The 23,291-nt window shown below is 40.8% G+C and overlaps 1 protein-coding gene across 2 annotated transcripts in view; it reads right to left on the minus strand.

The window, feature by feature from the left end:
- Positions 1 to 1,104: 1,104 nt before the first annotated feature.
- LOC131351851 (leucine-rich repeat-containing protein 49) overlaps positions 1,105 to 23,291 on the minus strand; it is a 43,918-nt gene continuing 21,731 nt past the window's right edge. For both annotated transcript variants that reach the window (XM_058387503.1, XM_058387502.1), the window contains exons 11-18: positions 21,062 to 21,145; positions 16,487 to 16,662; positions 16,149 to 16,250; positions 11,434 to 11,668; positions 10,503 to 10,688; positions 10,089 to 10,198; positions 6,387 to 6,540; positions 1,105 to 1,903 (exon numbers count right to left, since the gene is read on the minus strand). In XM_058387503.1, coding sequence (XP_058243486.1) covers positions 1,688 to 1,903; positions 6,387 to 6,540; positions 10,089 to 10,198; positions 10,503 to 10,688; positions 11,434 to 11,668; positions 16,149 to 16,250; positions 16,487 to 16,662; positions 21,062 to 21,145 — 1,263 coding nt within the window. In that variant the 3' untranslated portion in view covers positions 1,105 to 1,687. The remainder of the gene's footprint in view (positions 1,904 to 6,386; positions 6,541 to 10,088; positions 10,199 to 10,502; positions 10,689 to 11,433; positions 11,669 to 16,148; positions 16,251 to 16,486; positions 16,663 to 21,061; positions 21,146 to 23,291) is intronic.

A 23,291-nucleotide genomic window follows, 5' to 3' on the forward strand; every position in this document is an offset into this window, starting at 1 on the left:
TCGTAAGATCACGGCTTCAGCAGTCGAATGAAACCAAGAAGATTTGAAGATTTCTTATAGAAACAGCTGCTCTTGGTTTGGGGTTAATCAGAATTATTTCACCTAGGCTTAATGGTCAGCACTGTCGCCTCACAGCAAGAAGGTCCTTGATTCGAATCCCGGGTTCAAACAGGCAGGGGCCTTTCTGTGTGGAGTTTGCATGTTCTCCCCGTACCTGTGTGGGTTTACTCCGGGTACTCCGGTTTCCTCCCACAGTCCAAAAAATGTTCATTAGGTTGATTGGTGATTCTAAATTGCCCATAGGAGTGAGTGTGAGTGTGTGTGGTTGTCTGTCTATATGTGTGGCCCTGTGATGGACTGGTGACCTGTCCAGGGTGTACCCCTGCCTTTTTCCCAGTGTGTGCTGGGATAGGCTCCAGCAGACCCCCGTGACCCTAATTAGGAATAAAGCGGGTATATAAACTTTTTTATAAAGCTGTAATTCCACACCGAGGATGTGGAAAAAAAAGTTCTGACAAGATTTATCTTGCTTTCACGTTTTTACATCAGACTTTGTCTATCCACTGTATATATCCAGTATATAGTATAAAGTGTTACGAAGGGTTTTCCCAGACCACCACACACATTCCTCTTCAGCACCTTCAGGACAAACGGGATCGTATCATGTCTGGAGTCATGTATAAATCTACAAGACCTTCCTTCCTTCCTTCTTCTTTTTCTTTACCACCATTTACACAGTAATTATGAGTCTAAAAGTGATCTATCTAGAGATCAACGTACCTGCATACAAACAGCAATAAAACATCTGTACCTCTGTGTGTGTGTGTGTGTGTGTGTGTAATTAAAGGATATGTTGAGAGTCTATTCTGAAACAAAAACAGAGGAGAAGCTAACTACTGCACATTCCTCTCTCGGGTAATTACACCCCTAAGACTTTCCTGTGAACTTTTACAGATAAAGAAAAACATTTTTCACGCCCTGCCAAGCAACGCATGTGGGCCGAGTGCCACCTTGACAGACTCCTGGTGCGCCGTCTCCGGTGGTGGCTGTTGATTTTGGAAAGGCGGCGTGCTTTTCTTTCATTACTCAGACGCCGTGCAGTAAAGAAGTTCATCATTCTCTTTTAATATCCTGTAAAATACAGAACAAAAGCGCAAAAAACCCCTCTGTGCAAGAAAGTCATTTGGATCTTATCCAGCAGCATAAAAAGAGAGCGAGATGCTAAAACATAACATTGTCTTATCTCTTCTAGTGTTTCGCAGTTTAGACGGCAGACAGAAAATAAGAACCAGACTGGATTTTTTGTTGTTTTTTTTTCTCTGTGTGTCTGTGTTAGCAGCACCATTAGGAAGACCGACGTTAGCAAAAACGCTTTAGTGTATTACTCTTACTATTCTTTTGGGACACTTGTGTGTGGGTGAACAAGCATAAAAACATCACAGGCATCATGTTTTTCATCATCGAAGATCATTCCTTCTTTCTCAGTCAGAGCTTTATTGAGGTGCATGGACGTCTGTCCCTCCGAGTCATACCCAAGTTTCAAATTTCTCCATAGGAGACTGTGTTTTTGGAAACGGGACAAAAAGACGGCAGGAATGTTGTTGTTGTTTTGTTTTTTTTTCCTGGGTGGAGTAAACATCCTTTCATTTCTCTCCACACACTTTCCATTTCATGGCTCTCCTCCCTTTCATTTGGAGTCGGAGAGCGTGTCGAGGCAGGCGCGCGTGTACGCCGTGGTGTCCCTTGTCTCGAGCACGCAGTCCCTCACCATCTCTACAAACATCATGGGCCAGAGCTTGTGCAACGCTTCTCCCTTCATGCTGGTGCTGGAGGCAGAGTGCACGAGTCCACGAAGGTACTGATCCACCACGGAGCTGCGCTCCAGCACCTCACTGCTGCTCTCCTGAGGACGTAACGAGGTCAGAATTTAAAGCTGGACACAGAATGATGATGATTAAACGTACAGTGAGAGATCGGAGTAAAGGACAGCTTCACTGTAATATACTGGATATATTTAACTTAATAAAAGTCATTGCGAGTATTTCTGAAGACTCGTGATAAGTAGAGTAAATAGAACTTCATAGTTTTATGTAAATACTATGTAAATTAGGCTCCAGACCCAATCTTATGGTCTGGGATGTTATTGTAAATCTGTAAATCTGTAAAACTTTGGTGCATATCTGTGTGTTGTTCCCATTTAATAGTATTAAGACAAAAAACAGAAGCTATAGAAAACTGCTAGAATGATAGTGTTAAGTCTTTCAGTGTGAGAAAATCTTCAGGACAGAGGACTGTGCAGTTGATAGACTGTAAATAAGATCCACAACATCAGATTTACAATGAATGATTTGCGTCTTATATTTTACTAAAATATGAAAAAAGAGACTTGAATTGAATGTCCACGTATAGATGCTATGCATGAAATGGTGAAAAAGCTGGATTGGCCACACCCCTAAAAGCCACATGCCCCTAAAAGCCACATGCCCCTAAAAGCTACACACCCTTAAGAGCTACACACCCCTAAAAATTACACACACCTAAAAGTTACACACCCCTAAAATTACACACCCCTAAAAATTACACACCCCTAAAAGTTACACGACTTAAAAGCTACACACCCCTAAAAGATACATGACTTAAAAACTACACACCCCTAAAAGATACATGACTTAAAAGCTACACACCCCTAAAAGCTACACACCCCTAAAAGTTACATGACTTAAAAGCTACACACCCCTAAAAGTTACACGACTTAAAAGCTACACACCCCTAAAAGCTACACACCCCTAAAAGATACATGACTTAAAAGCTACACACCCCTAAAAGCTACACACCCCTAAAAGATACATGACTTAAAAGCTACACACCCCTAAAAGATACACGACTTAAAAGCTACACACCCCTAAAAGATACATGACTTAAAAACTACACATCCCTAAAAGATACATGACTTAAAAGCTACACACCCCTAAAAGCTACACACCCCTAAAAGTTACATGACTTAAAGGCTACACACCCCTAAAAGCTACACACCCCTAAAAGATACATGACTTAAAAGCTACACACCCCTAAAAACTACACACCCCTAAAAGATACATGACTTAAAAGCTGCACACCCCTAAAAGCTACATAACCCTAAAAGATACATGACTTAAAAGCTACACACCCCTAAAAATTACACACCCCTAAAAGTTACACGACTTAAAAGCTACACACCCCTAAAAGATACATGACTTAAAAACTACACACCCCTAAAAGATACATGACTTAAAAGCTACACACCCCTAAAAGCTACACACCCCTAAAAGTTACATGACTTAAAAGCTACACACCCCTAAAAGTTACACGACTTAAAAGCTACACACCCCTAAAAGCTACACACCCCTAAAAGATACATGACTTAAAAGCTACACACCCCTAAAAGCTACACACCCCTAAAAGATACATGACTTAAAAGCTACACACCCCTAAAAACTACACACCCCTAAAAGATACATGACTTAAAAGCTGCACACCCCTAAAAGCTACATAACCCTAAAAGATACATGACTTAAAAGCTACACACCCCTAAAAACTACACACCCCTAAAAGATACATGACTTAAAAGCTACACACCCCTAAAAGCTACACACCCCTAAAAGGTACACGACTTAAAAGCTACACACCCCTAAAAGCTACACACCCCTAAAAGATACACGACTTAAAAGCTACACACCCCTAAAAGCTACACACCCCTAAAAGATACATGACTTAAAAGCTACACACCCCTAAAAGATACATGACTTAAAAGCTACACACCCCTAAAAGCTACACACCCCTAAAAGATACATGACTTAAAAGCTACACACCCCTAAAAGCTACACACCCCTAAAAGTTACACGACTTAAAAGCTACACACCCCTAAAAGCTACACACCCCTAAAAGATACACACCCCTAAAAGATACATGACTTAAAAGCTACACCCCCTAAAAGATACATGACTTAAAAGCTACACACCCCTAAAAGCTACACACCCCTAAAAGATACATGACTTAGAAGCTACACACCCCTAAAAGATACATGACTTAAAAGCTACACACCCCTAAAAGTTACACGACTTAAAAGCTACACACCCCTAAAAGCTACACGACTTAAAAGCTACACACCCCTAAAAGTTACACGACTTAAAAGCTACACACCCCTAAAAGCTACACACCCCTAAAAGCTACACGACTTAAAAGCTACACACCCCTAAAAGTTACATGACTTAAAAACTACACACCCCTAAAAGCTACACACCCCTAAAAGATACATGACTTAAAAGCTACACACCCCTAAAAGCTACACACCCCTAAAAGATACATGACTTAGAAGCTACACACCCCTAAAAGATACACGACTTAAAAGCTACACACCCCTAAAAGCTACACACCCCTAAAAGATACATGACTTAAAAGCTACACCCCCTAAAAGCTACACACCCCTAAAAGATACATGACTTAAAAGCTACACACCCCTAAAAGCTACACACCCCTAAAAGATACATGACTTAGAAGCTACACACCCCTAAAAGATACATGACTTAAAAGCTACACACCCCTAAAAGTTACACGACTTAAAAGCTACACACCCCTAAAAGCTACACGACTTAAAAGCTACACACCCCTAAAAGCTACACACCCCTAAAAGATACATGACTTAAAAGCTACACACCCCTAAAAGCTACACACCCCTAAAAGATACATGACTTAGAAGCTACACACCCCTAAAAGATACATGACTTAAAAGCTACACACCCCTAAAAGTTACACGACTTAAAAGCTACACACCCCTAAAAGCTACACGACTTAAAAGCTACACACCCCTAAAAGTTACACGACTTAAAAGCTACACACCCCTAAAAGCTACACACCCCTAAAAGCTACACGACTTAAAAGCTACACACCCCTAAAAGTTACATGACTTAAAAGCTACACACCCCTAAAAGCTACACACCCCTAAAAGATACATGACTTAAAAGCTACACCCCCTAAAAGATACATGACTTAAAAGCTACACACCCCTAAAAGATACATGACTTAAAAGCTACACACCCCTAAAAGTTACACGACTTAAAAGCTACACACCCCTAAAAGCTACACACCCCTAAAAGTTACACGACTTAAAAGCTACACACCCCTAAAAGCTACACACCCCTAAAAGCTACACGACTTAAAAGCTACACACCCCTAAAAGTTACATGACTTAAAAACTACACACCCCTAAAAGCTACACACCCCTAAAAGATACATGACTTAAAAGCTACACACCCCTAAAAGCTACACACCCCTAAAAGATACATGACTTAGAAGCTACACACCCCTAAAAGATACACGCCTTAAAAGCTACACACCCCTAAAAGATACATGACTTAAAAGCTACACACCCCTAAAAGATACATGACTTAAAAGCTACACACCCCTAAAAGATACACGACTTAAAAGCTACACACCCCTAAAAGTTACACGACTTAAAAGCTACACACCCCTAAAAGTTACACGACTTAAAAGCTACACACCCCTAAAAGTTACACGACTTAAAAGCTACACACCCCTAAAAGATACACGACTTAAAAGCTACACACCCCTAAAAGTTACACGACTTAAAAGCTACACACCCCTAAAAGTTACACGACTTAAAAGCTACACACCCCTAAAAGCTACACACCCCTAAAAGCTACACACCCCTAAAAGATACACGACTTAAAAGCTACACACCCCTAAAAGTTACATGACTTAAAAGCTACACACCCCTAAAAGTTACACGACTTAAAAGCTACACACCCCTAAAAGCTACACACCCCTAAAAGCTACACACCCCTAAAAGCTACACACCCCTAAAAGTTACACGACTTAAAAGCTACACACCCCTAAAAGTTACACGACTTAAAAGCTACACACCCCTAAAAGCTACACACCCCTAAAAGATACACGACTTAAAAGCTACACACCCCTAAAAGTTACACACCCCTAAAAGATACATGACTTAAAAGCTACACACCCCTAAAAGATACACGACTTAAAAGCTACACACCCCTAAAAGATACACGACTTAAAAGCTACACACCCCTAAAAGATACACGACTTAAAAGCTACACACCCCTAAAAGTTACACGACTTAAAAGCTACACACCCCTAAAAGTTACACACCCCTAAAAGCCACACACCTAAAATCTACAAACCCCTAAAAGCTACACACCCCTAAAATTGACACGTCCCTAAAAGCTACACACCCAGAAGAAATAAACCTAGGGCAATTTATTTGTTAGTGTGAATCAGAATAATTTTGTTTGTATTTGACAATATTCCTGAGGTCATGTGATGCTGAATAAACTGTGTGTGTGTGTGTGTGTGTGTGTGTGTGTCACCTCTGGACTGTCAGAGCTGGAGTCCTTGCTGGGGTAATTAAAGAGTGCCCGGCTCATGCTCTCCCCCAGCAGCTTCCCGTTCTCCCTCAGCTCCTCGGGGCTCAATCCGAACCTGCGAACTCTGCCCTCCAGTAAGAACTGCAGCTGCCTCTTCCTGCAGAGAAACAGACAGTGAATCTTCCATGTCAGGGCTTTGGAACTGCCCGTGTGTTTTCAGACACGGGAAGAAAGTTTCTCTGTAACGTGTCACGCTGTGTGTTTCTGGTTTCATTAACTTATTAGAGAGAGAGAGAGAGAGAGAGAGAGAGAGAGAGAGGTTTATAGCTGCTGTACAATGTGTAACTATAAACAGATAAAAAGTGTCATTTATTAATTATAAAATAAAAATGTTGGAAAGTTGCTGTTGTGTAAAAGGAGCAGAAGACTAAAGCTGCTGTAGGAAAAGGAATTCTGTCACTGATTATATTCCAATATCACTTATTCTTCCTAATATACCTAACCCTGTACATGTGTGTGTGTGTGTGTGTGTGTGTGTGTGGGAGGGGGGGATAACACGATTACACAGTTGTAATATAATGTATGCATGTAAGTAGTGGGCAGGAACAGGAGTAACGGATGTTCTATCATAAGGGGAATGAAGTGCAGCACAGAACCAGTCAGCTCCTGTTCCCTCTGCCAACATGCTGTCTACCTGCAGGCTACGGCATGGAAAAAATATATATACAAGAGCTATGGCTGTGTGTGTGTGTGTGTGAGTGAGTGTGTGAGTGTGTGTGTGTGTGAGTGAGTGAGTGGCTCAGGGTTTTAATCAGAGATAGGAGATGAAAGACGTGTGTGTCCGCTTAGCTTCCTGTACAGGAGGTGCTAGAACCTGAAACAGAGATCTAGAAGAGAAACTTGGAAAACCTGCAAGGAGCTCAGGGAGAGAGTATTTTATAAATTCTTACCTGGATCCTGAGATGTTTAGCTAAGTCTCTCTCTCTCCCTCTCTCTCTCCCTCTCTCTCTCTCTCTCTCTCTCACTCTCTCTCTAGCAGGGGCTAAAAATGGCAGCTGCATTGAACATGCGCTGGCCTGCCATCAACACTTTCTCTTATATAGAGCTATAAAATATTCACACACACACACACACGGTCTTTTGCCACCTTCTTCTCACAGGAAGGAAAACCGTAAAGCAAATCTACGAGAAGTTAATCGCATGACTTCTGATACACCCTTACACCACAGTGCTTTGAGTGAATCTGATTGGTCAGCAGGTTTTTCTACCTGAAATTGATTTGCAGCAGATCCGATACAGTTTCATCCTTGCCTTATTGCCATCGTGGCCAGGAGAATTATACTGAGGGAGTGGAAATCTGCTGCTCCACCATGTTTTCAGAAATGGCCTGTGGAGACTCAACTGATTGGACTTGCTATGCTTCCTACACGTGTTGGAAAACACCAACACCGTACATTTGCACATTACAGGACTGTGGCACACAATACATAAAACATAAACATATATGTTGCACATTCTGCTCCCGTTTATAAACAAAGAGGACTTGTGCACTTTAAAGATGGACACTACCACTGCGTCTCATCATCTCATCACCTTATTTCACTACATGACCACCCCGTACTGCTGCTGTCTGCACCTTCAACATTATCGCACACTATACACTTTATATAGTTCTGTATAATACAGTTGTTTACATTTTACATTTTTTATAAATATATATTCTATATTTTATACATTTTATATTTTATATTTATTTATATTCTATATTTTATACATATTCTATATATACATTTTCTATACATATATTCTGTATACGTATATACCCTACCTTACTTTATTTATATTTTATTTTATTTACCTACTATGGGAATTGTAGTTTTTATATTTTATATTTTGTATTTTATATTTTACATTTTTTCCTTTTTCCTTTTCAAGGGTCAAAACACACAGTCGTGTAAGCATTTTACTGCATATCCTACTGTGTATGATTATGTATGTGACAAATAAAATTTGAGTTTGATTTGATTTGAGATGTTCTCCGTGTTACATCTTAAGAAAATACGGCTTAATGAAGCAAAGTCTCTTTAAAAAAAAAAAAAAAAAAAAAAAAGTCTGGGGTCCCTTTTTTTATATGACAGTGGAATTTCAAGATTCTGACATATGTGTTCTATTAGGATTTTTATCCTGATTTCTATCCTCCTCTTTGTGATCTGTCCATCTCCTTTGCACTTTATCATTTATGTCACTTGGGACTTGGCCTCCCTTTATTTCTACAAAAAACCTGATTGGTCGGAAGATGGCGAAGATTTCAATGAGCTGAGGAAGGAGTCTCCAGTTTCAGCACTTCGTAACAGTCAGATATTATGTATCAGGTATCCTGTTCTATTTGTTCTCAGGGATCTATTAGTTTGACCACTAGTGTTTATTTTGACTGTATTGTTACGTGTATGGATCTGTTTCATTCTGTAGTTATTTTCTACAGAAAAGTCTAAATCCAAAGTTTGTATCCAAGCTTTGGCAATGCAAATATTAATATAGCTCAAGTGGTTAAGGCTCTGGGTTGTTGACCGGAAGATCGGGGGTTCAAGCCCCAGAAATACAAAGCTGCCACCACTGGGCCCTTGAACAATGCCCCCAACCCTCCCTGCTCCAGTGGTGCTGCATCATGGCTGACCCTGCGCTCTGACCCCAACCTCCAAGGATGGGATATGTGAAGAGAGATTTTCACTGAGCAGTAATGTACATGTGACAAATAAAGACTACTTAATATTTCTTTTTCCAATACAGTAACCTTATAAAGAATTTAGATTATTATAAGAAAGTCTCAAGGACTGATTTTTTGTGGTATAATAATATCAGACTAGAATGCGTCATTTTGTCTTATTAGAAAAAAAGCTGATAGTGGTGAGAGAACGTCTTTTTTAGTGAAGAAACTCATTTCAGGACTATAAACTGATAAAAAAAAATATATGTACAATAGTTAAATATTTTTAAGTTTGGTGAATTGTTGTGATAGAAAAAATTAAAACCTTTAATAAACACCGTAGGGGCATGATGTTATAAGAAAATCATCAACTTCAGGCTAGAACTGGTGTCAGGCTGCATCACTGAGTATTTTCCTATAGCATTACACCCTCATGTGTTTTATTTAACAGGTAAAAAAAACACATGATACACCCATAAAGGATGCATTTATCAATTCATCACTCTTTGTAAGATCTATCACCATCACCGTGGCTAAGAATTTCAGACATCTGGGTTGAATAGAGTTCAGAACACTGGGTCTGATGCTGTAATAGCGAGGTGTTGGTTTTAGTGTGACAGCACCGTGAAGCTACACAGGAACTAATGGCTAATTGTCTGCTGCAGACTTGTCTGGAGACATAAGCAGATTTATTGAACTGAGCTGACAGATGGAGTCAGAAGCGGTTTTGGCCAGGATGAGGAACGCCTGCTGATGCCAAGCAGGTACCATCCTGCCCCTGTGTAAATACAGGTCAGTATATAGGCATGTGCACACACACACACACACACACACACACACACACACTGAAATTGTTACAAATGATAAATGTATTTACTCTCCTGCACAATCAAACAAATCACTCAGGCAGCCAGACACATATCCAAACACTCAATCACTGCAATGCATTTTGGGTAATAAATAGTTCCTCAGATATCAGTGAGAGATAAACGAGCACACACCTCGACTCCTCCAGCAGGAGAAGCAGTCGACAGTGCGGTGTTTCAGTAGAAGCTACGTGACCCAGGGTCCCAAAAATGCGCTCGGCCGCCATGACGTCGTTCATCGTCACCTACAGACATAAGAGAGACACGAGATATAAATAAAAATTGACTATATTTAATGTCCTGTCATTAAGTATACTGGAGTCATAAAATGTCCATTCGATATGTAGCAAAGAGTAAATACATTCTCACATTATTAGCCTGTAATGACTACTTCATTAGCTGTGAATGAGTGTGTGTGTGTGTGTGTGTGTGTTTAATGAATAAGCCTGTCTGTAATGTTTATAATGATACACTGCTGACGATAATGCATCCATCAGTTGTATCTCGGGCAGTCTTTACTTAGATGCTGGTGTGTGTGTGTGTGTGTACCTCCGTGCCATTGATTCTCTGTAGGTTGAGGTGGTTGAGTCTGTAGATGAGGAAGGATCGCCACAGAGTGAGGCTCACTACAGGGTTTCCTTCCTGATCAATGGTCACCTGCTCCAGCCTCTTTATCTGCGCTAGAGCTGCTAACTGCAACAGCCGGGTTATATTAGTCTCCATAAAGATCAGGTGCTACAGACAGGAGAGGAGAGGAGAGGAGAGGAGAGGAGAGGAGAGAAGAGAAGAGAAGAGAAGAGAAGAGAAGAGAAGAGAAGAGAAGAGAAGAGAAGAGAAGAGAAGAGAAGAGAAGAGAAGAGAAGAGAAAAGAAGTAGGAAAAGAGAAGTGGGATTGCAGGAGAGATAGAGAATTACACAGTAAAAGAAAAGAAACAGGAAAAAAGAGAAGAGAAGAGAAGAGAAGAGAAGAGAAGAGAAGAGAAGAGAAGAGAAGAGAAGAGAAGAGAAGAGAAGAGAAGAGAAGAGACAGGACACACGCAAAGGACATATTGAAAAGAGAAAGAAAAGGAGAAAGAAAAATATAGAAAGAAGAGAGGAAAGTGAACGGTGAAAAAAAGGAATGGAAAAGAAGTAGGTAAAGAGAAGAGAGATTGTAGGAGAGATAGAGTTACACAGTAAAATAAAAGAGAAGAGAAGAGAAGAGAAGAGAAGAGAAGAGAAGAGAAGAGAAGAGAAGAGAAGAGAAGAGAAGAGAAGAGAAGAGAAGAGAAGAGAAGAGAAGAGAAGAGTTACTCTGACAGTAATGCCACTTGGAAAACCTTCCTGAAAGAACTGAGAGATTAATAAGGTTTTCAGACCTGTCCTTATTTGATACAGAGATTATTAATCAGTACTGGACACATGCACTGACACGGAGCTGCAGTGAACATTAGGGATGATGGATCATGTCCTGTTCTAGAGTCATGGTGTGAGAACTGACCGTGAGGTTGGGGAATTTGAGGCGAATGCGTGGCAGAGTGGGCACGATGCTGTCGAACTGGATATAGCGGAAGGCAATGGTAGTGACCAAGCTGGCTGTCTGCACGCCCCAGCCTCTCTCCAGAGTGTCCAGAGCTCCCGGACCGAACAGACGCACCGTGTCGCCGTCCAGCTCGGCCACGTGGCTCTCAGACAGAGACAGACTCTGCACACTGGCGCCCCCTGTCTCCTGGATTCTGGAAACGATAAGAGAGGCATTAGAGAGAGCATTAGCGGGTCAGGGATTTAACGTAGCTTTTAAGACTTAAGAGTTCAGAGAATGTGATGCAGTATCATCTTTTACTGATCTCTCTGCTTAAGTGCTTTTGGGATTCTTGCCCAAAAACAATGACTCGTAAAGTCAGCTTTAATTGAATCGCTGTGAACTCGGTATCAGGACCACATGTGAGCTTCAAGCATGGCGCCTGCTTCAAAGACGAGTTATATCTGCACTAAAATGAGACTTGATAGGTTTTTAATAACTGCTCCACTTTTAATACTGGCCAGGTCTCCATCGCAAAATCCAACACACATCCGAGGGATCGGTCCCTGATTTCTAGACGAAGCTAACGCTGGAATGACAGCTGCTAAAACAGAAACGTAAACAGGAACCAACTTTCCTAGATGTTCCATCACTAAAAATGAAGAAAAAGGTATGATATATAATTCTTTAATAAAGAAATCATTGTAATTTCGACACATTACAGAATAAAACTCTTCAGGATAAGCTGTTGTTGTAAAATAATCAACGTTGCAGGTGGCATTACATGACCCCATTGTTGATTATTTTGCTATAAGAACATGCCTGCAAGTCTTCACACAGGGCAGAACTTCATCACACGCATGCGTTCATGGAGAATTTACACGACTTGTAGCTTGCACAATGGTAAACTTCAGCTATAAGCTTCCTTTAGTTATACTACAAGCATGTCTTGGTCCATCAGCTACATATGAGGCGACTGGGGGAAGTGAACACTATAGCATCTGTTTTTGGTTAAATTATTCCGGGATTCCTACAGCAGCCCAGCTCCAGGACGTCCTCACGCGGAGGCCACTGAGTACAAATGTAAACACAGTAGACAGAGTAACACTGCTTACAGCGCTGAGTGCCTTAATGGTGCTCTGCCAATTCCCTATCTGCCTGATCCATTAGCACTGATGCTAATCGGCGAGCCTTTTACAAAGCACTGCATTTGTTTACATGCATGTCAATAGGACAGAGGAACTAAGTGTGTTAGTTAAAACCGAGACCCGATCGGTCTGTAGGAGAGAACAGACATCCGTCTGGCCTAATTGGCTCGGCTCCTGCTCTGGAGAAGGTATAGTTAATAACGAAACCGTGAGAGTGGAGGATCACGGTGAGTCTCAGGAAGGCTCGATATCCGGGTGGAACTCTGTGACCCGGCACCGCCGTGGCCTCGTGACACCCACATGCCAGAGGATCGGCTTCACAAACACCGGGCTATAGCATTAAAACACCCGAATAAGTCCGACTCGAGCGTATTCAGATTTCACAAACCGGAGACTCAGACACGGCGTAACCCTAGAGCCACACAGGGAATCCCGAAGAGAACAGGGAGGAATTTGTCCGATTTGTTTTTTTTTATAGAAAGAAGCCGAACGAGGACGGGTGTGGGAAGAGCGGTGTATAAGGTGGCCATTGTGATACCGAAAGCAGAAGAAACCCCCCCCCCCAAGCTGACTACACGATTAGAGAAGGAGAGAAATTATAATCGACTATATACAGAGATTAAAGCTAGACACGAGCTTGACCACCTTACATAATTATTGTTGTGGTTTTTAAAGAACAGAAATCTAAAAATTATATATAATTACATGACATGATTAAAAAAAAAGAAAAAGAAAGAAACCCGAGAACCACAAACAGATTTTGATGAAGTCGTGACGTGATCCTACAAAGCGCTGAACTCGGCTGAACCCAAAAACCACTTCGGTGTTCATCATGCCCTTCATTTAATCTTTATTATCTCCATCCAAGCCAAACAAATCCAAAATAAAACCTGGCTGTTCCCTGAAAAAAGGCCAGAGATATACTCAGTTGAGGGAGGGAGGGAGGGAGGGAGGGAGGAGAACCTTTTTTGGGATAGTGCATTAGCTTTATAATCCGCCCCATTATCCTGTGGCATGGATCAGATCGGTATTTAAGCGAGGAGATTGTTTGACATTTAAAGACACCAGGCAGCGCTGTGTATTCTGCACACATATTAATCTGGTGTAAGTCTGAATCTAATGCACTTTTGATTCAGTCGCTGCTTGTCTATCTGTCTGGTTTGATTTTATAGTGCAGATAATTCAAGAAGCCAAAAAAAATGTAGCGATTGACAAAACTCACTCACAAATATTTTTGTATTGCATCAGGTGTCCATAAATCATGTCTCCTGTGATGTAGCTCTGTCATTCGGCTCAAAGAAACCCCCCTCAAAAAACTAAAGAGCTTGTTTTGGTTCCAATCACCGAGACCGAGAGCCTCCAGAGAATTCCACAAGACATTCCCAAGTCTGTTTTATGTTATACAGTAAAAAAAAAAAAAAAAAACACCTCAGGTACCTGAGGTATAAATTTTGTTCTGTCGGATACATTAACGCTTTATCTAAGCCCGTGAGCGGACCTGCAGGCGCCAGGAACTGACAGGAAGCCCTGCAGCTTCACCTTCATCACTCAGATCTCAGAGCACACAGATAAAACAGAGTCAAGGCTTCAGGGTGTCACACTGCTGCCTGCAATCACACACATAATGAACGAGGTAGCGTCCTGGAGACCTGGTCCCTGAAGAAAAAAACATGCCCAAATAGAACATGATGAAGGAATTGATGTTGCCTGTAAGATACGGAATAAGCTCCTGCTGAAACGCGTCCAACAATAACAGCTATTTTTAACGATGCTAAAGTACAGGGGTGATGCGCAGGCTGGCACACAGAGCTGTGTCTGACGTGTTTCATCAAAGGTCAAAGCAGGAGACTGTGAGTATCAGGACGGTTCTCCTCGCTGACTGGATGATTGTGTTATCACCGGCTGGCCTGAGGTGTGGCAAGGTAACAGATAGGATAAGAACACACTCCTTCTTCTGCATGTATTCTCCGTCTGGCTCTCTGCCAGGACTTTTGCATCATTTTTATGAAGCTCTTTCCTGTTGTAGGAAGAACGGATAGAACTTTCTAGGTTGTTGTTCATACTACACAAACAATTTGCACAGCATGAAGCCAGGCTGTCTGACTGGTCTCAGGTCAGACTAATGTGTTGGAGGAAAGGTTCATTCAGTAATTCATGTTTTTAATTTGAATTGTGTATTACAGGGCAACTCCACCTACCCACACACACACACACACACACTCCCAGCCACACACACACACACACACACACAGCTATGATATTAGCCAGCATAAAACTCCCTTGAACATGCTTTTAGTTAATTTTAAGAAAGAAACTTGTCAATTTTTGTTATAATATTATGTCAAATGAAGCAATATGTTAATTAGTTAATTAGTTAATTAGACACAGGCTGCATTTGTTCCTTGATATGACTTTGAGAACACTACAGGATCAGTACTTTAAAGTATGCCATGTGGATATGTGTGTGTGTGTGTGTGTCTTCAGAATACAGTTTGAACATCACATTATCTATATAATGGGATAAACACAAAACACACAAACACACACCGAAGCAAGTGCACTGTGTGTGTGTGTGTGTGTGTCTTCAGAATACAGTCTGAACATCACATTATCTATATAATGGGATAAACACACAACACACAAACACACACCGAAGCAAGTGCACTGTGCGTGTGTGTGTGTGTGTGTGTGTGTCTTTAGAATACAGTCTGAACATCACATTATCTATATAATGGGATAAACACACAACACACAAACACACACCGAAGCAAGTGCACTGTGCGTGTGTGTGTGTGTGTCTTTAGAATACAGTCTGAACATCACATTATCTATATAATGGGATAAACACACAACACACAAACACACACCGAAGCAAGTGCACTGTGCGTGTGTGTGTGTGTGTGTCTTCAGAATACAGTCTGAACATCACATTATCTATATAATGGGATAAACACACAACACACAAACACACACCGAAGCAAGTGCACTGTGCGTGTGTGTGTGTGTGTCTTTAGAATACAGTCTGAACATCACATTATCTATATAATGGGATAAACACACAACACACAAACACACACCGAAGCAAGTGCACTGTGCGTGTGTGTGTGTGTGTGTCTTCAGAATACAGTCTGAACATCACATTATCTGTATAATGGAATAAACACACAACACACAAACACACACCGAAGCAAGTGCACTGTGCGTGTGTGTGTGTGTCTTTAGAATACAGTCTGAACATCACATTATCTATATAATGGGATAAACACACAACACACAAACACACACTGAAGCAAGTGCACTGTGCGTGTGTGTGTGTGTGTGTGTGTGTGTGTGTGTGTGTTAAAAAGAGAAAGAGAGAGGAAAGGAAGCGTGAAAACAGATTAAACAGGAATGTGATGTCACTGTGATGGGAATGCAAGTAGAGGAAATGCAGAAACTAGAAGTGATCTACTTACCAGGCATCAAAGTTATACTGCATTTAACAGACTGTACAGAAGAAGAACACAGGATGTGTGTGTGTGTGTGTGTGTGTGTGTGTGAGTGCACCTGGGGTCTCGGGGGCTGTTGGGGCGACTGCCTGAACGCAATTTATTTTCACTGCCCCCTGCTGGACGCTCAGGAACAGTGACAGGACTTCCTCTATCTCGTCTGAAGAGGAAACACATATAAGAGAGACAGACAGAGAGAAAGTTGGCCTTAAATGTAAACGTAACAAAAATCAGTGATGATTTTTAAAAGCTTTGTGGCTATATTTGACCAAATATGGTCATAAACAACAATGATGAACAGTGTACCATAATGCTGTTGAATTCTCAATTCTGATTGGTCGGAGAATGTTGGTTAATTTTCTCTATCATCAGTAATCTGTTACTCGTCCACTCTACCTGAGCTCATCAGGTGAGGGCTCTTGAGAGATCCCATTGGTCTGTCCTGGGCTGTGGGCGGGGCTGTTCTCTGGGCTCAGCTCTTCCTTGGCTCCGTTCTGTGCTGGAAGTTCCAGAAAGCTCCTGGACTCCTCCCACTGCTGCGCTGCATTACGGATGGCCAGCCGGCGCTTCTCCTGGGCGCAGAAAAGAAAAGAAAACATCAACATCACAGTTTAATGACAGCATGGTTCTGAATAAAAGCTTTTAAATAATAACACAGCACATCCAGGCCACCAGAAGACCCGGAAAATGGAGAACTTCATTACTTGGGTCAGGTGTAATGACTGGAACTGACTGAATGAGAATGGAACCGGACGATTAATGAGATAAAGCGTCTCTTTCTGCTCATAGAACCTGAAGCACTTCCTCAGAACCTCTGTCACCTTTGCAGAGCTCTATATTATTGTCACGAAGCAGCTTTACAGAAATCAGGATGTAGATTTAGAGCCCTAATGAGCAAGCCAGGAACAGGAGTGGTCAAAACAACACCCCTGAGATGACAGGAAGAAACCGTGATAGGAAGCATACTCTTCTGAGTGATAGCAGATACCGGGTTTTGTGCCAGAAGAATGAAATGTTGCTGTTTAGTTACTCAGCCTGTCATGCAGGTGAAGAATTTCCATCCTAGTATCATTTTACTTTCCTTTTTTTCTCCTCCACACTTCTTTCTGCTTTTTTGTCCAATTCTGTTTAGTTCCTGATTGGTTTAGATGCACAATTAATTTTTTTCAGAACAATTAAAATAATTTAAATACATATTATTATTATTATTATTATTATTATTATTATTATTTCTCTTCATTTTCTTTTCACATATTTTTTCTTCTTCTCCTCACTATCTTAGGTGTGACTTTTGTAAACTTTTCTAAAATAAATAAAAAAAAGTTTTTCTAGTTCAACCTTTTTTATATATTATTTAAAAAATAAATAAAAATTATTAAAAAATTAAAAATTATTTAAAACAAACTCTAAATTTTATCATGTATATATATATATATATATATATATATATATATATATATATATATATATATATATATATATATATATATATACACTATATTGCCAAAAGTATTCGCTCACCCATCCAAATGATCAGAATCAGGTGTTCCAATCACTTCCATGGCCACAGGTGTATAAAATCAAGCACCTAGGCATGCAGACTGTTTTTACAAACATTTGTGAAAGAATGGGTCGCTCTCAGGAGCTCAGTGAATTCCAGCGTGGAACTGTGATAGGATGCCACCTGTGCAACAAATCCAGTCGTGAAATTTCCTCGCTCCTAAATATTCCACAGTCAACTGTCAGCTGTATTATAAGAACGTGGAAGTGTTTGGGAACGACAGCAACTCAGCCACGAAGTGGTAGGCCACGTAAACTGACGGAGCGGGGTCAGCGGATGCTGAGGCGCATAGTGCGAAGAGGTCACCAATTTTCTGCAGAGTCAATCGCTACAGACCTCCAAACTTCATGTGGCCTTCAGATTAGCTCAAGAACAGTGCGCAGAGAGCTTCATGGAATGGGTTCGAGCAGCTGCATCCAAGCCATACATCACCAAGTGCAATGCAAAGCGTCGGATGCAGTGGTGTAAAACACGCCGCCACTGGACTCTAGAGCAGTGGAGACGCGTTCTCTGGAGTGACGAATTCTCCATCTGGCAATCTGATGGACGAGTCTGGGTTTGGCGGTTGCCAGGAGAACGGTACTTGTCTGACTGCATTGTGCCAAGTGTAAAGTTGGTGGAGGGGGGATTATGGTGTGGGGTTGTTTTTCAGGAGCTGGGCTTGGCCCCTTAGTTCCAGTGAAAGGAACTCTGAATGCTTCAGCATACCAAGACATTTTGTAGCTGTTTTGGAGCAGTTTGGAGCTGGCCCCTTCCTCTTCCAACATGACTGTGCACCAGTGCACAAAGCAAGGTCCATAAAGACATGGATGACAGAGTCTGGTGTGGATGAACTTGACTGGCCTGCACAGAGTCCTGACCTCAACCCGATAGAACACCTTTGGGATGAATTAGAGCGGAGACTGAGAGCCAGGCCTTCTCGTCCAACATCAGTGTGTGACCTCACAAATGCGCTTCTGGAAGAATGGTCAAAAATTCCCATAAACACACTCCTAAACCTTGTGGACAGCCTTCCCAGAAGAGTTGAAGCTGTTATAGCTGCAAAGGGTGGACTGACGTCATATTGAACCCTATGGATTAGGAATGGGATGTCACTTAAGTTCATATGCGAGTCAAGGCAGGTGAGCGAATACTTTTGGCAATATAGTGTATATATATATATATATATATATATATATATATATAAAAATCAAAATGTTTCTAGGTTTATATTATTATATATTATACATTTATATTATTTAAAATTATTCATTATTTTTATTATTAACCAGCCAGAACTCTAACTCTAACTCTAGCCAGAATTACATCATATATGTTATAATAATAATAATAATAATAATAATAATAATAATAATAATAATAATAATAATAATAATAATAATAATAATAATAATAATAATGTTAAACATTTTTAATTGTTGTTATTTGTATAATTTAATTATTCAGATTTTTATTAGTTTTCTCAGCTCATTAACCCCTTTAGACTCTTTTTTTCTGAAGTAATTCATACATCTTTCCTTTTTTTTAATCTCCAGAGTGGTTTTAACAGTCCAAAAAAATGATAGCTTTAATTACTGCTACTGAGTCCTGTATGTCCTCTGAAAAGGAGAAGGTCCTGGTGGTTTACAATAAAAAAAAAAAGCATGATGTTAAAGTGTTAAACCCTATAATTGGTACTTTATATAATTTTAATGATCTGTGGCTTAAAGTGTGACTCGACCGCTGTGAAAACGTGTTTTGTGTGGAATAAAAAAAAAAGAAAAAAATTGGGTTGCATTTTTTTGTGATCGAAAAAACACACAGGTGAAAATGAGGCTTAGGATGATGCCACTGGTGCCTGTGGCTGTGGCAGATATTTTTGGTATCCTTCTGACCCATTTTGGTGGATGCAGCTATTTTTTTGGCAGATTTTAGCAACACACACACACGCAAAGTTTTCATTTCTCTTTTTCAGCTTCACCGATGTCCTGATGGAGCTTTAACAGACTGATGTACACTGATATCACTCCTACAGCCTGCTTTATTCTGTCTCCACAGGAACCAGACAGCAGTCACTGACCTCATGGCTGGCTGTCACTGGATGATGGTGGTACGAAATGCTAGCTATGGAGCCCAGGTGAGATTACTGGAAAATCACAAGCCTGGCTTCATGTGCCAGTAGAAGTGAGACGCTTTAATGAGTCAAAAACACCAGTACAGTTCATGATTCCTGAATTTCTCCTACAGGGGATTAATGGTACATCTCATCTCTCATCTCTCTCAATGACATTCTTCTGGTTCTAATCTCAGATATCTCTCATTAGCTCTTTCCATCTTTCACTACGCATTACCCATGATGCAATTCTCAGCACAGATTAACTACAAGAGGAATCTTGCTCCTTTTGGTCCTTTTTTAAGTTTCTCCTCGACTAGGTATGGAATGTGCCACTCCCTCTCTCTCTCTCTCTCTCTCTCTCTCTCACTCTCCTTTTCTGTCTCCCCCCCTCTCTCTCTCCTTCCTTCTCTCCCTCTCTCTCTTTCTCTCTGCCCCCCTCCCCCTTCCCCCCCCTTTCTCTCTCCCACCCTGTGTGTGTGTGTGTGTGTGTGTAGTAAGGAATGAAGGAGTTGACATTTTATCAGGGATTAGTTGGCTTCAATTACACAGAAACCATCAACTCCTACTACTCTCCCACTTCGCACCCAATGCCCCCATGGCTGCAGACATGAAGAAAAACAAATAAATCTCACACACACACCTTACACAAAAACAGGCTTTCCAAATCTAAACTAAGCAGCGGAAAATAAATCTTAAAGCAAGGTTCTGTCTTGACAAGTTTTTTACTCATTATTTTCAATCTGTGGTGTTTTGGTGTCTCAGCGCTTAGTAGCTAACAGACAGGAGGAAGGTCCTCAGGATGGAAAGACTTCTTAGTAACAAGCTGCATTTATTAACACTTTTTCTTTTCTTTTCATCATTCATCTCTTTATACTGAAATGTCCCATGAGGCAGAATGGACAGCCAGTGTACTGGTATAAAGGGTTTATTAATAAAAGATTGTAATCCTTGGCAAATTGGTGTGGTATAAGAGGAATAAAACACTAGCGCTTAGTGGAAAATAATGGCTTTTTAGGGGTGATAAAGCATCGCACTCCTTTCTTTTTGTCCTTAGCTAACAATGCGCTTTAAGGGAAAGTTTCACAAAAGTACAGGGTTGTTAAAAACAAACATCTGGTGTGTTCAGTGACTCATCTAATGAGCGTCCTCTTCCTCCCTGAAAGAGTGTAAAGAGCAGCCTGTCACTGCAGCAGCAGCAGGATCTCTGCTCATGATCATACATTACAGTAGTCCCAGAAAAGCAGGACAAGAGTAACCCGTAATGAATCAACCTGCAGGAAAGGTAAAGAAAAGTCAGGGGATATTTAGCATCTACCTTGTGAGCGGCTTGTTTGTGGCTCTCGCGTTTCTTCTCATCCTCCTTTCGCGCTAAAAGATTTGCAGTGCGTCTGTCCTCCTCCTGCAGGACAAATCCAGAGACATGATATCCTCACAGATCAGCTACTGTACATGGACAGAACACACAGGTTAGAAGAATGGGATGTGTGTGTGTGTGTGTGTGTGTCAGATGTTGTCCTGCTGTGGTTTGATTGAGGGCAGATAACAGAACAGACTCACACCTTCTCTGCCTTCAAGAAATTTCTCAGATTTATGCCATTACATAGATTATCCTACAAAAGTTTGTTCCTTCGTTCCTTCCTTTTCTTTCGTTCCTTCCTTCATTCGTTCCTTCCTTCCTTCCTTCCTTCCTTCCTTCCTTCCTTCCTTCATTCGTTCGTTCGTTCGTTCCTTCCTTCCTTCGTTCTTCCTTTCTTTCTTTTTCTTTCCTTCCTTCCTTCCTTCCTTCTTTCTTTCTTTCTTTCTTTCTTTCTTTCTTTCTTTCTTTCTTTCTTTCTTTCTTTCTTTCTTTCTTTCTTCTTCGTTCGTTCGTTCGTTCGTTCCTTCCTTCCTTCCTTCCTTCCTTTCAATCCTTCCTTCCTTCCTTTCCTTCAATCCTTCCTTCCTTCCTTTCCTTCAATCCTTCCTTCCTTTCCTTCCTTCCTTCCTTCCTTCCTTCCTTCCTTCCTTCCTTCCTTCATGTTTGTTAATTGTCTTTAACAGATGGTTGTTATTTAAATCAGTTTGTATTAATTTTAATTAAGTTTGTATTAATGCACAATTCTTTCCTTTTTTTCTTTCCATCCTTCTTTCATTCCATTTTTCCTTCCTTCTTTCTTTTTTTGTAGCTCCTCGCACAGGAAGCATAAGCTACTTCCTTTCATCCTGCCTTAATAGTAATTAAACTTGATGAACAGAGCACATTTACATGTTAATTAGCTATCTGGAAGCTGTAATTCATCCCCAATTTCCTTCCTTGCGGTGTTCCTTTTTGTCCTGTCGTGACAGAACTGTGATGAGACATGATGACAGATTTTTCCTTTCCTGCCACATTTCAACAAACCGCTCTTTTCTTTTAAATCACAAAGCTTTGTTTGGGGTTCGCCATCACCACTTGTAACTGTGCTGTAAGCTTTGTGTAAATCTGTGGCCTTCTCCTTTCATTGATTTTTAGACGAGCGTCAGAGGAGAGGTCACAACTGGAGGCTTTTGAGAAATGTTGTGATTGATAGCAAATCAATGTGTCTCGTCCTTGTGCCTGCATGGGTTTGCTCCGGGTACTCCGGTTCCCTCCCACAGCCCAACAACATGTACATTAGGTTGATTGGTGATTCTAAATTGTCCATAGGAGTGAGTGTGAGTGTGTGTGGTTGTCTGTCTATATGTGTAGCCCTGTGATGGACTGGTGACTTGTCCCCTGCCTTTTGCCCAATGTGTGCTGGGATAGACTCCAGCAGATCCCCGTGACCCTAATTAGGAATAAAGAGGGTATATAGAAAATGGATGGTTGGTTTGAATCATTGATGTGGTGGTTTTTATTCCTTTTCTGTACATTTATTAAAAAATGTATTTAACATTTATAGAAGGAGTCTCCAGTGTATGTGTGTTCTGCAGCATGACAAGCTGTATTTTTCAACTATGAGACAGGAAAAAGAAAACCTGCTGAGGAAGCGACTACAGCTGCTATCACAGTGATAACTGGACACTAACTAGTTCTGAGGACATTCCAGAACATTCAGTGTAGCTCTAAATGGATAAAACGTGTGAGGTTTTGTTCTTTATTAATCATTAAAGGTTAACGTTGTAGTATAAGTGCATTAAAAGTGCATGTATGGTGGAATAATCATCCCATTGTTTATTATTTTCCACACCCCAACTGTTTATTAATGACATATGATCTCTGTAAATGTATTCAATGATGACGGATGGCTTTTGTGTGGTTTGGTTACACACTGAACCTGACACAATAACTAACATAACATACCCTACAGCCATAGCTACAGAAAAAAAAAAAAACATTCCTGAGTCTAAACAACCCATATGGATATCTGGAAAGAAAGAAAAAAGCCCGTCCGTTTATCTTCAGTGCTATAAGCAATGAGATGCAAGTAGAAATCAAATATTTTCCTGGATTCATTTACAGATGTCAATCAACTGACCCTGCTTTGTGAAAAGCGTATCTGATGGGCATGTCTTATCGCACCCATACACCTTCCAAGCCTCAACAC

The sequence above is a fragment of the Hemibagrus wyckioides genome, linkage group LG04 (genome assembly GCF_019097595.1).
Source record: "Hemibagrus wyckioides isolate EC202008001 linkage group LG04, SWU_Hwy_1.0, whole genome shotgun sequence".
Classification (NCBI taxonomy): Eukaryota; Metazoa; Chordata; class Actinopteri; order Siluriformes; family Bagridae; genus Hemibagrus; species Hemibagrus wyckioides.